Here is a 12,967-nt window from a genome sequence, read left to right as displayed (position 1 = left end):
CTCCAGGGAGCTCACGTGAGAGCACTGCAGGGAAAGCAGGAGGTGCCGGATGGCGACTGTCCGGGCCAGGAGAGGAGAAAGTGAGGATGGCCACAGCAGAGCCCTTGGGGTTTTGCTGGAGAGACGTCACTGCCGCCCGACCCGGCACAGGCCAGGGAATTGCACAGTGCTCCCCATCAAGGGGCTCGAAAGCTGCCCAGCTGCCCCAGCTCAGCCTCCATACGAGTGTGGCTGGCAGTGGTCATCACCGCCTAAATAAAAGCAGGCGCCACGATAAATTTGAAAAATGTTTTGTGTACAAACAAGATTTGCCACAGGCTGTGCTGAGAATACTGTAAGATTGACAGGTTGTGTAAACACTGGGTAAAAAAATGTGGATTTCTCACTTTGAATCTATTCCGTGGGATAACTTAAAACTCTTACAATGCTTCAGCTTGAATTTCTAGAATAAAATAATGATAATTCAGGAGGGAAAGTGGGGTTTATATCGCTTTAGCTCAGATGCTAGTCTGACAAGGCAGTGGTGGACTTTGATGACTTTGCTGAGAAGGGTCTAAGCCTCATTTACCTGTGTCTGCGGCATCACCTGAACCAGCCCATCACGGGCTCTGCCACCATCGGTCCAGCATACACTACACCATCCCCTTCCCCGGGCCGGGTGAATGAAACCACTCTTCAAAAAAGCATTTTCAAACTACACAAAAAGACAAGATTTTCTTGGGGATGAACTTGTTTAACCCCAAGACTTTGCTCTGTCATCACAATTTTAGGGATTTCCGTCCTCTTCCCTACCCTGTTGATTCAGACCACTAGCAACGGAGGATTTGAAATGCAAAGGGGAAGGGGCAGAAACCTGCATTGCCATCAGCGAGCCCGCAGCTCACGTGGGGCTGGGGACAGAACAACGGGGAAAAAAATCCTCGTTTCAGACAACTGTGCGACTAGGGAAGTAAGGAGAGCAATATATGGTTTGACTCACATTTTATGGAGAACCTATAATGCTCCTCCAAACAAACAAACAAACAAATAAAAATATATAAAAATACACACACCCAGAGAGAAAATAACTACTAAATAAGTATTTCCAGCTGAAGGGCTGGGGGAATGCTCTCCACTTTGAGAGCTGGCCCCCAGCTGGCAGCGAGAGCAGGGCTCAGAGGGCTGCCAGGCTCTTGCCCTTTCCCCAGCACACGGAGGGATGTGCACCGAGCGCGGCTGGGTCTCAGCCAGGCGGCCGGGGAGGAGGCAGACGCATGCCCCAGGAAGGGGTGCTGCTGCGGGTTACTGAGCCTCACGGCTACCACGCAGCAGGGCTGTGAGAGGAATGGGCCTTTTCTCCAGCGTAAAACGCCGTTTGGATCAAAATGCACTGAAAGAGTGGTCTTGTACCTTTTCTGATAAAACTGGTGGAATGGCTATCTGAAAAGCCATTTCAAGCAGAAGAAAAACAGAAGGGGAGACATTTAACTTCAGCAAACTTCTAAAACAAGAGGTCTAATACATCTTGGAGACATTGACTTACTTTTCCTGCCATTTCTTTTCCACCAAACCAAGAAAAATTTCTAAAATATTTTAGTCCTGTCTGCGTTCATGCCCAAAACCCGACTTCATCCAACTTTTTACTTTCGACTCTAAGCCAGTTGTCGTCACTGATAGAGTCAGACTGAAAGCACTGGAGAAAAGCCCACTGGCTTCAACGAAACCAACATTCACCCACTGACTCCAAAACCAAAAAAATCCCAACCAAGCTTCCTGGCGGGGACATGACTGTGTCAGAACATATTCAGATACTTTCAGAAATTGTGATTCGCGCTCATCTCCTGCATGCTGACAGCATATAAGAGGAGCCAACCCGCTGTGATCTCCTGTGTTGAACCTACAGAGGACACAGATCTAAAACAGCTTTGAGCCACATTTTTGTCCGAGCTATTGAGTTTTACACTTTTGGCTTCAGCGGTCCAAGGCCTGAGCCCTTTTTTAATCTCCTCCAGGGTGCCAAAAGCGGCTGCCGATGCCCCGAGGGTGATGATACTCCATCCCCTGCAGCTCCCCACTGAGGGACACAGTGGATGCTGCAAGTCTGCACGGGCTCGAAGAACAACTGGAACAAGACCCTGTGAAACAAATCCATCGGGGGATATTAAATTCAAAGACAGCCCTGTCAGCTCAGGAAGTCCTTGAGATACTAATTGCTGGAAGCTGGGAAAGTAGACTGGGAAAGTATCACAGGGTGCTTGCCTTGCTCTGGTGCTTTTATCTAAGCGTCTCCTGTTGGCTCTGTCAGAGGCTGAATCTGGAGCTTTCTGGACTTTGATCTGAGCCAGCACAGCCATTTCTATGGTCCTATACTGCCAAAATTTTCCTCAGAATTTTGCCAGTTTTCTCTCTCTCCTTTTTTTTTTTTTTTTTTTTTTAATAATAGCAATGAGTTTGAATGAGTTTGGGTTTTTTTTTTTCTGACTGCTGATGCCGTTTTGGGAAGTCTGTTTCCCTCGAGCATAATAATCTGCATTAGTTATGCAATACACTGTTAACATGGTTTTTGGCAAGCATTCATTTCACCCAAATTCCTATCAGAATTCTGCAGGACATTCAATGATTTTTCCCTTCTTGGACAACAGCGCACCCAAGCCTCTTTTCTAAATAGTCTCTTGATGGACTGGCCTCAACTGTTCAACTGGGTCCTGGACCAACATGAAGCTTCCCTTGCATGAAGCAACGCTGTCCTGATTTTATTAATTTATTTTCTTTCCTCCAGTCAGTAAACAATTAGTTTACAAGCCCAGCTTTGCAGGGTCTGTTGGAATGATGCAGGAGGGTGGGAATATAGCTGTGGGAGGCAAAGGAATTTCCACAAACTAACTTTCCTAGCAACTTGGCTGATAAAGCCAGCAATAAAGCAGCAATAAAGAGCGATAAAAGCGGGCACATCGTTCTTCGAACTGAAGGCATTTAAAGAAAGGAAACATCACATCAGTGCAGAAAGGCAGCTGAGGCAGCCGGGGATGCTATATAGAAGTGATCTATGAAAGCAAATCATTTAATGATACGAAAGCAAAAGCATCTCATGCATCAGAAGCAGGAAGGCAGGACAGTGGTTTAATGCACCTGGTGTACGTCAAAGATAAAGGCTGCTTGGCTACAACCCCAAAACCAACCCTGCAGTGACTGAACCGAGCAGCTTTACTCACCAGCAGCTCAGTCATGGGAGGAAAATCCATCCCTGTGCAGGAGACCCTGCCACAAGCCATGTGTCTGTTAGAATTTCACCCCAAACCCTCTCCCTAGAGACCCATTTTACAGGAGTTTTGTGGCAGGGCTGGCTCCTGCCATGGGATGGGCATAGGACACACTGTGAGAGGGGGAAAAAACAGACTCAAACTGAAGCACACATAGGGTTAGATGACTAAATTGCTTGAGGGAGATTTTAGAGTGTCAGCTACCAGAAGTAACATCAATATTGTCAACTTACGGAAAACTGGCATGGAGAGAATCAAAGCCCAAAGGGACCTGGGAATTCTCTAATGTCTGGGAAATCTGCTGCAGGAAAGGGGAAAGTATTTGTGAAAGAAATTAGAGAAGCTGCAACTGAAATTCCTCTGGTCATGGCTCAAATGGAGGAAAGAAATGCGTTGCCAATTGCGGAGACGGGAGTTGGAGAATCCACAAAAGACTCAATATGAGTTATATCAGAAAACTCCTTTTATTGTGCAGATGCACTTTCTTAAATAGGATAATTTTCCAAAGTCATCATGACTTGCAGTTTTTCATAAACTCCAATTGTGCTATACATACATCAGTCATCTGCTTCTACCTATCACTTTACTATTAATACTAATGCGTTTCGCCTCATACGGATGTTAGCTTCTAATTCTTCTATTCTGACCCTCAAGGTCGAAGCGTCCTTGAGGCCTACTATGTTAGCTTAGACAAACTGTTCAACAGAGTTTTCCTTGTGCAGGCCCTCTAGCATTCCATGCCTGTTTTCAGCGAGCTACGCTCCCACAGCCTATCTTGTGTAAAGAAGCATCAAGAGGGTAGGACGGGAAGATAAAATTTAGAGCTGGATAATTGCAACACCACATAAACACTGTCAATTAGGAGAAAGCCTTAAAGGAGTTGGGCTAGGGGGAAAGATGGGGGACTCTGAAAGCAAAATTGGAGAAAATAGGAGAGTTTGGGTGCTGATATTGGTGTGCCCTCATAGTACAACAGAGCTCAGGTATCTTTTTATGTGACTCAAAAATGAAGGTGGAAATGAAATGAATGTGAAGCTGTCGCTGATGCCAGGATTTCGCTCAAGTCACTTAAAAGCATGAGTCTTTCAGAAAGGGACTGGGGTGCCTCCGTTTCCCAGCGCTCAGCTCGAGACAATTCACGGGACCCAATTCTCAAAACAGAAAACGGGCAGCTCTGCCTGAAAACCAGCCATCTGGAGCGGGGCTTCAAAACAGCCGAGCAGCCAAAATCACCAGGGTTTATGAAAGCTTTCAGTAAAGGAACACAGGGAGAGTAACAGCTCAAAGCAGCACAAAGGCTAGCGAGGGTGCCAACAAAAACTGGAAGTCCCTATGAGTTCAGCATGCCATCGGCTTATTTTGGGGAGGGAGATAAGTGCAGAAAGGGAAGGTGCGATGAGCTGGACAGTTTTTCTTGCTTGCGGTTATATCGTCTCTTTAGAAAGGGTGGCTGCTGTCTCCGACAGACTCTGGCTCCAAGATACACACAAAGTAGAGGAAACCTATCTTTAGTCTCCGTGAGACAAAAGTGCTAGTAAAAAAGAAAGAAAAAAAAAAATAGACAATTGCTTCCTGTTTAGGGCTGCAGCTCTGAAGAGAGATCCTGCCAAGATGCTGGGGCCAGGGCAGGACCTTGGCACAGGTTACAGCTCTCGGGGGCTGCCCCTGGGAGAGCAGGGAGGGCAGGCAGGTCTGTCTGGACCTGTGCTGTGAGCTGGAGTCATCTGGGGGTACGAGACGAGAGAAGATGCTCTCAGCTCCTGAGAGTCCCCACGCTGGGCCAGGAGGTCCATGCCCTGGATTCCCGAGGGAAGAGAAGGGACTTGAACTTCTGCTCCTTTAGGATTCTTGGTGCCTACAGGCTTTAGGCTGAGCTCAGCTCTGCTTAGGTTAAAAGAGTCGAGAGTGTCTGACACGTGAGTCTGACGGGACAATTTGCAAAGTGACTGTCACACTGAACTTCAGATTGATTAAAGACTTATCCTCTGAAAATTCAAACACTTGGTAAAATTTACAGCCAGAGAGCAGGTACTATGGCAGTCGAGGTGGCTGACTTAAGGACTGATTTGTTCCTTTATCTTCAAAGTGCTTTGGTGCTTCCACCAACAAACTACTTGCAAGAGGTTAAATTAGGAACCAATCCATACTCACCAAGATTAAAACCGCAGCATTTTCTTCAATTAGCTAGCCAAAAGCACTTCTTTGTTTTAAGACCCCAGCACTGACATTTTAGATGACATTTAAAATTTTTCAAAAGCAAGAAAATGATCACTAGACATCAGCTTAAAATGCAAGTTTTTCTGTTTAGGAACAGAACATACTGTAATGCTTTACTAGATAGTTTGTGTTTCTTCTCCTGAACCATTAAAAATACATTAAAGATGTCAACAGCTAATTACTCTGACAACTAGCTTTACTTCCCCTTGTGCTTTTTCCGCATCAGACAGGCTCAAAGCGAGGAGGACATGAGAGTTTTTCTCCTAAAATCACAGACTGAAAGGGTAGGAATGTATCGCTGTGGGTGGATTTACTCTTAGTCACACACAGGATATTTTCAGCTACTTTCTGGCACACCGTGGAAAAGCAACGGAAAGTGAAAAACCAAAGGAATAAAAAATCCTGGTAGACCATGTAACACACAAAGTGATCGTTTAATTTCTACTCAGGGCTTTCATGAGGAAGTGAAAGTCTAATCATGTATTTTCAAAGCATCTTAGCAAAACTGGGAATGCGTCCTAGCAAAACTGGGAATACTCCTGCAACAGATAGCGTGGGTTCAGCTGAGCCCAGCCTAAAAGCAACCCAGCAGCCGTGCAGTGTTGGGAAAGGTCTTGCGCATCCCCATGCACTTCTCCTGGTCAATGAACAGCGAGTTGGCTTTGGTGGCCAGGTCATGCTCCAAGATCGACTTGGCATGCACCAGCATTTGCAGTATGTTCTCGGCGTCTCTCAGCCGCTGCTGAAGGCTCTGGATCGTCTCATTGATTTCATGGACCTCATTGACGAGGCTGGAAAACAGCAAGAAATGCCCATTAACAGTCCCGTCACGGGGGTGGTTTCTAGCACGGCGTTGGTGATGGTCCCCTTGGGGACAGGATTTCCCCCTTCAGTGTGCTCGGAGTAACTCAACCCCTCATTTCTGGCAGATGCACGGGAAAGGCGAGGGCAGAGCTCCTCCAGACCTCCGTGGGCAGGCATGGTTAAGTTTGCTCTAAGGCTTCGGCGATGTGCAGCCTCATCTCCTGGAGCAGCTTGTGCCACCGAGAAGAGGGATGAGCAGCTGTGGTTTCCTGTTCCTGTTTGGTTTTGCGGGTTTGTTGGTTCACCCACCCGGATCTCCCTGTGCAGCGTTCCTCCCCACACCCACGGATGCACACACAGCAAAATGGGGGAGCTGGGAGAGGCTAAAAGTGAATGTGAAACAAGTGGAGGATGGAAAAACCCAATGGCATGCAAGGGCTGGGTTTATATGGCTTCTAAAAAGCTTCACGTGGAGTCATTCCCAGAGGGCTCCTAGGAGGAGGGGTGAGGTTTGGGGTGCCTCACCCCTCACATGGGGTGCTGTTGGGCACTCAGGGCAGCCTGCTCCTCCACGGCCCCTTGGGGTGCAGTCCCAAAGGGCTCACTATGTCCTTGAAAGGATTTCCAGTGTCCTCAGGGGAGGTGAGGACAGCCCTTACTGCTTCTCCACATGGTGCATCCTTTCTTGCAGTGACCCAAAAGGAAGCAGCTAAGTGCTCTCAACACAAGCCTGTCAGAGATTAAAGGGCTTATACTGCAAAACTAAGCCATCCAACAGCTGGGAAGCAGGCAGGAGAGTAGGTGAGGTTTACCCAAGTGGGAAAAATCCATCCCTTCACGGGGTGGTATCAGGCTGTACCCGGCCATGGCGTACAGCCTCCTTCGTGGGTGCAGAGCTCTTCTACCACCCCGAGGCCAGGATACCTAATCATTGCTCTTGATTATACCAGTGCACTTATGGAATGACTCTTTGGGGAAAAAAAAAAAAAAAAGATTAATTTTGTCATCCAGTGATGCTCCTGAGCGCTACGACCAGTCACTCCTCAAGGACCCTCCCAGCCCTGGGTCCTGCCTTACCGGAGCTGGGCAGTGTCCCGGCACAGCTCCACATTGGGTCTCCGCGTGCGCTCATCCAGCCGGGTCTGAGCCACTTTTAACACTAGCCCATTGTCCCTAATGGCTTTTCGGATGGCTTCTATGTTCATCTCGATCTGGAAGATTTCCTGCAGTGTCTGGCATGAAAAAACCGCATTCATAAATTAAATGATATATTCTCAAGTGACCACATCATTTCCCTTTTCTCCTGTCCATCTGCAGAAAAAAACAAGTTGAATAAGCAGACCCTGGGCTCAGACCCCTGTCGCTCTGACACATGCCAAGGCACAGATCCAGCAGATTTCTTTTCAAGGAAAAGCCTCTCTTTGCTGTTGCTGTCACATCGGAGGAGATTTTGGAGCAGTGATGGATCTATTGAATTACCAGCTACCCAAAATTACTGCTTGCAGGAATTGATCATCCATCAATAGCAACTCATAGAGGGAAAGTTTCTAATGGATCCTCAATTAAAGACGTGACATCAGCCTGCAGAGCTGCAAGCCCAGTCTCTGCTCAGTTAATCGATACCGTGTCAAGCTCTTTTCAGGAAGCTTTCCATGAGACCCAGCAGTCCGAGCCAGGTGCCCATCACTGATCTCCACTTCCCCTGCTTGGCAGAGCCATGCGGGAAACACACGGCTGACCATGCAGCAAACCTGGAGCACTGAGCCTGAAAGCATGTCCTTGGAGGAGAAGGGAGCCTGCAAACCCCCCGGCAGGCACCCCAGTAGAGGCCCAGCAAAGACTTTCTGCAGGGCAGCCAGCACTTCTGAAGTAACTACCAGGAGATGCAAACAGCATTTCCACCTTCTGCTTGAAATCCCTTTGCTGCTGGGCACTAGGGAAATAAAGGATCCCTTGAGAGGAAGTTACAGTGCCAACTTGTCCTGCTCCAAGGAGAATGTCCCCAGTACTTGGAATTTCAAACAGATAATGATACTATAACCAGCTCCTTGTAGCAACCGTTCCTCTTCTTGGGCCAGGTCTGTGTGGAGAGTGGTGTCACTGGGAAGTGACGGTGTCACACCGAAAGGGAGGGGTTCAGGCTACCTTGGCCAGGTGGGTCTGAATCTTGCTCTTGGCGTCAGCTGTCTCAGCGATGCGGTTGGCAAAGGCGACGTTCACCCTGTTGAACTGGCGCCACATCTCGTTGGCCGTCACCACCAGCAGGTTCTCGAGGTTGTCCCGCAGCTTGGCGGAGGCCGCCCGTTCGCTCTGGGAGAGGAGAATGTTGTCGTCCGAGAACTTGGCCCACGACTCTGGCACCGAGATCCTGGGGAGGAGGAAGGAGAGGCCTCCAGTAAGCCCATGCTGCTGAAGCTGGCCATGGCCAGGCATGCCATGGGAGCAGTGTGGATTAAATGCAGGTTAAAGCTACGCTCTTAATTTGACCACATGAAGGTAAAACACCTGGACACCATTTGTTCGATATGCTTATGAAATGATGACATGTTCATGAAGACAACTGTGGTACTTATGAAAGCCCAGACAAAGCAAAGATTCCCCCAGAAAAATGAAGATTTTAGTCAGACCTCATATTTACACGTTCGAGCCATCTAAGTGCCAAGTGATTCCCAGCTTCACGTCGACGCGCAGATTGCAGTCAATTAATTTTGCTCATAACTTATCTCAGTTTCATACTAAACTGAACAAGCATTAGATAATATTCATTTCCCTGTCTGTGCATTCACGATGAAGTTCACGCCTGTGCAGTAGGCCAGAACAAGGTCAACAAAAGACTTAAATACCACATAAGCCCCATTTAAAACATGCTGGTTCTCGGCACATTTTGCCCCCCTCTGAATTTTAGCATCAATCCTTTGCAATTCATTTGCAATATGTCTGAGCTGTGAATAATTATTCAAATATTAGAAAGATTGAATCAATCTATGCCCCTCCATAAACTGCACGCGTCCTTGTGAGCAGCAGATATATTCCCTCAGCCCTTTGCCACTTAGCGCGTATCTCTGCGAGTGCTGGTTTAGGTCACCATTCATCTACTGCAGAGCCGAAGCTGAATTCCTGGCACCCAAAAGCAGCTGAACCGTATCCCAGGACCATGCTCTCTATTTCTTTATCTTCTGTGTCATTTCGGCTCCCTGCCAGGCCCTCTCCATGCAGGGGTGAACCCCCCAGACGTCACGTCAACCAAGAGCGCTCATGCAAGCACTGACACATCTTTGAAAATACGCATAAACTTAATGAGCTGTGCAGAGGTGTTGGGCTGAGTTCATTTTCAGGCTGATCTCTGAACCCTGATATAATGTGTAATTAGGTGGGACTCGCTTTCACCCACTGGGTGTTCAGCATCCAGCTGAAAGCAGAGGGTTGTTCTCCCTTTATGGTGAGCAGGGAGAAACGGCCCCTCCAAGATGGGTGTTTCCAGGCAGGATGGATGTGCCATGCAGAGACACATGCCTTTACAGTGGGCTGGGGACAACCCGTTCCCTGCCAGGGCGAGGCACCGCGCATCCCAGGGACAGCTCGGTGCTCTCGTGCTGCCCAGCGTGCACTCACGTGGCGTCAACCCGCTCCACCCCTCGGAAGTAGCTGATGCCATCGGAGGTGTTCCTCAGGTGGTGGCACTTGTTGTCGATGCGGTAGGCTGTCTGCTTGTTGGCCAGGTCCCTCTCCAGCTCATGCTGGGCTGCCCTGTTGGACCTTCAACACACAAACAAGAGCCATGGGTGGGGATGTATGGGTGGAATGGTTTCCTCCCACCTGGGCAGCTACGTGCTCCTGTGGGCGCCACTGCCCGCTTCCCATGGAGCCTGCCCAGGTTTTACGGCTGTAGGGTGTGGGCAGAGGTGGGGGTCTGCCGGGGTTTCACATCGCAGCTGCAAATGCAGCATGAGAGAAGGAGCTCCTCCTTACGCGAGCTGGGCTTTCGCCTTATCCAGGTACTGCTGCATCCTCTCCTGGCAGGATCTGATGACGTCGGCTTCCTGGGCAAAGGCAAAACATGACCCCATCAGTATCCATGCTCAGTTGTCCTGGTCACACTCATCCCCTCAGGCCTCTCCAACCGTGCACACAGCAAGGACAAAGCAAACTGGCAGGGAGTGGAGAAAGTGCCCCCCAACCCCAGAGCGCTCACTTGTGCAGCTGAGCCTGGGCGCAGCGACCAGGAGGGGATGGGAGGGTGCTGTGGCCACAGCCATGGCCTCCCACTTCACTTTCAGGGTGGGTTGCCAAGTGTTTTCTCATCTTGACATCAATGTCAAGTGATGATTAGTTCCACTATAGGAGACAGGGACAGATCCTGACCTGATATGAACAGGCATAGAGGTTCTCTGGACCAGCAGCGCTACACATCCCCATCCCCAATCAGCATCTGCCCTTTTTGCTCCCCAAATGTTTTCTTCCCCAGGAGAAATCCCATCCATCTGGGACAAGAGGAGACGGACTTGAGTTTGGTGTAACTTTCTAAGCCATTTCTAAGAAACATCCAGCTCCACCGGAGGAAGGCATGTGCTGCTCTCAGCTCACTTGACTTCAGCACAAATCTATCGCGTTTGTGAAGCCCCAGCTACTGGAGGCAGGTGATTAGTGCTCCAAAACCATAATTTTTAAGCCCTCCTGTCTGCAGGAGCCAGCTGAAAAGCATGGCCTAAATATGTCCGAAACACTTAAAATCCAAAATGCCATTACGGAGATAACCAGCTCCAATTATTTTCTTAAAATCTCATGACCCTTAAACTAATCTTTCAATTTTTTTAGGGCCTGACTCATAAGAAAAAATCTTCTAACAGAGCAGTGGCTTCACAGTCCCAGGGGCTGCAGTTTCGCGATGCCTTTGCAGTGATTGTATTTTGTTGTACCCTGCGATAGGATCCCATCTTCTGTGCCAGCTCTCATCGTGTTTGCTTTTTATTCATAATTTAAAACAGCCTATATAAAGGCAGGCAGGAGTGCGCGGTTTTAGGACTGCTATAAAATGCATTGCCTAAGCACACACAGTCTTACTGCGGCCACGCTGCTCTGAGCAAAGCAAAGCTGGGGGTAGATGTAATATCTTTTATTAGACCAAGTAACATAGTTGGGAAAACCAGACAAGCTGTCGGGCAGACACTGCCTTCTCCATATCTGTGTGTGTGCATGTGTGCGTAATATATATGTATGTGACACAGATATATAGAGATATATCACATGTATGTGACAGATACTTATAGATCCTGTGCCGGCAGGGCTCTGAAAGGCAGGAGAGTCCCACAAGCTCCTTGAAGAGGGACAGAGGACCCTGATAGGCTACACAAACACACAGCTGGTTTTCAGCTATTCCTGCCTCTGGCAGGGCAAGTCTTACCCACACCGTGTGGGCACGCTGCTGCGTGGGGGAACGTCGTCCCCTGGCCCTGCAGGTTTTGGGGGTTTGAAGAGTTTAGCACCTCACAGGCACTAAGGAGCCAGAGAGGGAACAGGGCTGCAAAACCTGTTCAGAGTAGTTTAGGTAAAAATAACACATGATCTGTGTTGACAAACTTACCACAAAGAGCTGTTTCTCCACATCATCATGGACCAGGTCAATGCCCATCCTCTTCTCCCGGTGAAGCAAGCACTCCTGAGTGACCTGTTGGGGACATGCCATCACTGCTGGTTGCAAATCCCTACAGGGATGGTCCCCATGTCAAGTAATGTAAGAAATGAAATTGTAGGTGGGCACAGAGACGACAGCACGGGAAAAAAAGTGCCCAGGGCAGCTGGTTTAGCTGACAACGAGCAGCCGAGCTGCAACATCAGCATTAAATCAACGTGGGGGAGCACACGTGTCCCTGGCGCAGCCACAGCTGAAGGCAGGGACCTGTGTCAGGCTTGAGGCTGACCTCGCCAGAGCCTCGTAGGAGGACATGGGCTTTTGTCTCCCAAACCAGGATTTTGGATGTACCACTTATAAAAATATTTGGTTAAGCAAATACTGTTCTGGTGTGCTCAGTACGTACTGATAGGGGAGGCAGCAGATGGCAAGGCATTTGTTTATTACTAACTTAACTAATGGTCTCTTAATAAAAACTTTCTAGACGTTACGGAGCTGCAATGAAACTTAATTGGGCGTCTGAATGGCTGCAGATGTTTCAGCAGTAGGCTACAGCTTGCAGCCCACCGGACAGGGTGCTTACCTGGAGAGGGGCCTCTGTCTCAGCCAAGGCTCTCTCCAGTCTTTTCTTCAAGTCTGTGAGTGCGTTCGTTTCCCCGATCATCTCATCCAGCTCATGGCAGAGCTCTGACTTCCAAAATTCTATCTCTTGGACACGATCTCCCAGGTTTTTGGTGCTTTCTACTTGGGTCTTCTTTGTCTGCTGATATTTATCGTGAATCAGACGGGAGGTATCGACTCTCAGACACTCGGCATTGCGCCGGGTAGTCTCCGACTCTTTGTAGTTGGTCAGATTGGACATGTACCAGTCGTCAGAGGTGTACCGGCTGAAGAGGGTTGTTCTGTTGGAAACAAAAGGAAGCATCTTGCTTGGGGGTAACCCCTGGGAGCTTTTGGAAAAGGGAGCCAAAGTTGGGTTGATGGCAGCTGCTTTGTAGTAGGCTCTGGGCATCCGGGGGAGGCTGAAGCTCTGAGGCAAGGGGTAGTAAGGAAAACGGTTCTTATAGCTTGAAGCCAT

At 48.7% G+C, this 12,967-nt stretch overlaps 1 protein-coding gene across 1 annotated transcript; it reads right to left on the bottom strand.

The window, feature by feature from the left end:
- Positions 1-6,030: 6,030 nt before the first annotated feature.
- Positions 6,031-12,967, bottom strand: LOC147414423 (tektin-3-like). Its single transcript, XM_086473525.1, has 7 exons — positions 12,473-12,967; positions 11,842-11,925; positions 10,230-10,300; positions 9,873-10,016; positions 8,406-8,628; positions 7,338-7,492; positions 6,031-6,247 (listed from the first exon to the last, which is right to left on the bottom strand). The coding sequence occupies exons 1-7, from the start codon at positions 12,965-12,967 to the stop codon at positions 6,031-6,033; spliced, it is 1,389 nt and encodes a 462-aa protein (XP_086329651.1).

The sequence above is a fragment of the Leptosomus discolor genome, chromosome 15, assembly GCF_034619465.1.
Source record: "Leptosomus discolor isolate bLepDis1 chromosome 15, bLepDis1.hap2, whole genome shotgun sequence".
NCBI lineage: Eukaryota > Metazoa > Chordata > Aves > Leptosomiformes > Leptosomidae > Leptosomus > Leptosomus discolor.
This window is presented reverse-complemented; position numbering and strand designations above follow the sequence as displayed.

Bases quoted from the DNA above. Each gene is read 5' to 3' on its own strand.
- LOC147414423 (XM_086473525.1), bottom strand. From the start codon at position 12,967: ATGGCTTCAAGCTATAAGAACCGTTTTCCTTACTACCCCTTGCCTCAG. The intron at 10,301-11,841 runs GTAAGTTTGTCA...GCCTTTGCCCAG, and splicing joins TGGAGAAACAGCTCTTTGTG to GAAGCCGACGTCATCAGATC. The intron at 10,017-10,229 runs GTAAGGAGGAGC...TGTGTGTTGAAG, and splicing joins AAGGCGAAAGCCCAGCTCGC to GTCCAACAGGGCAGCCCAGC.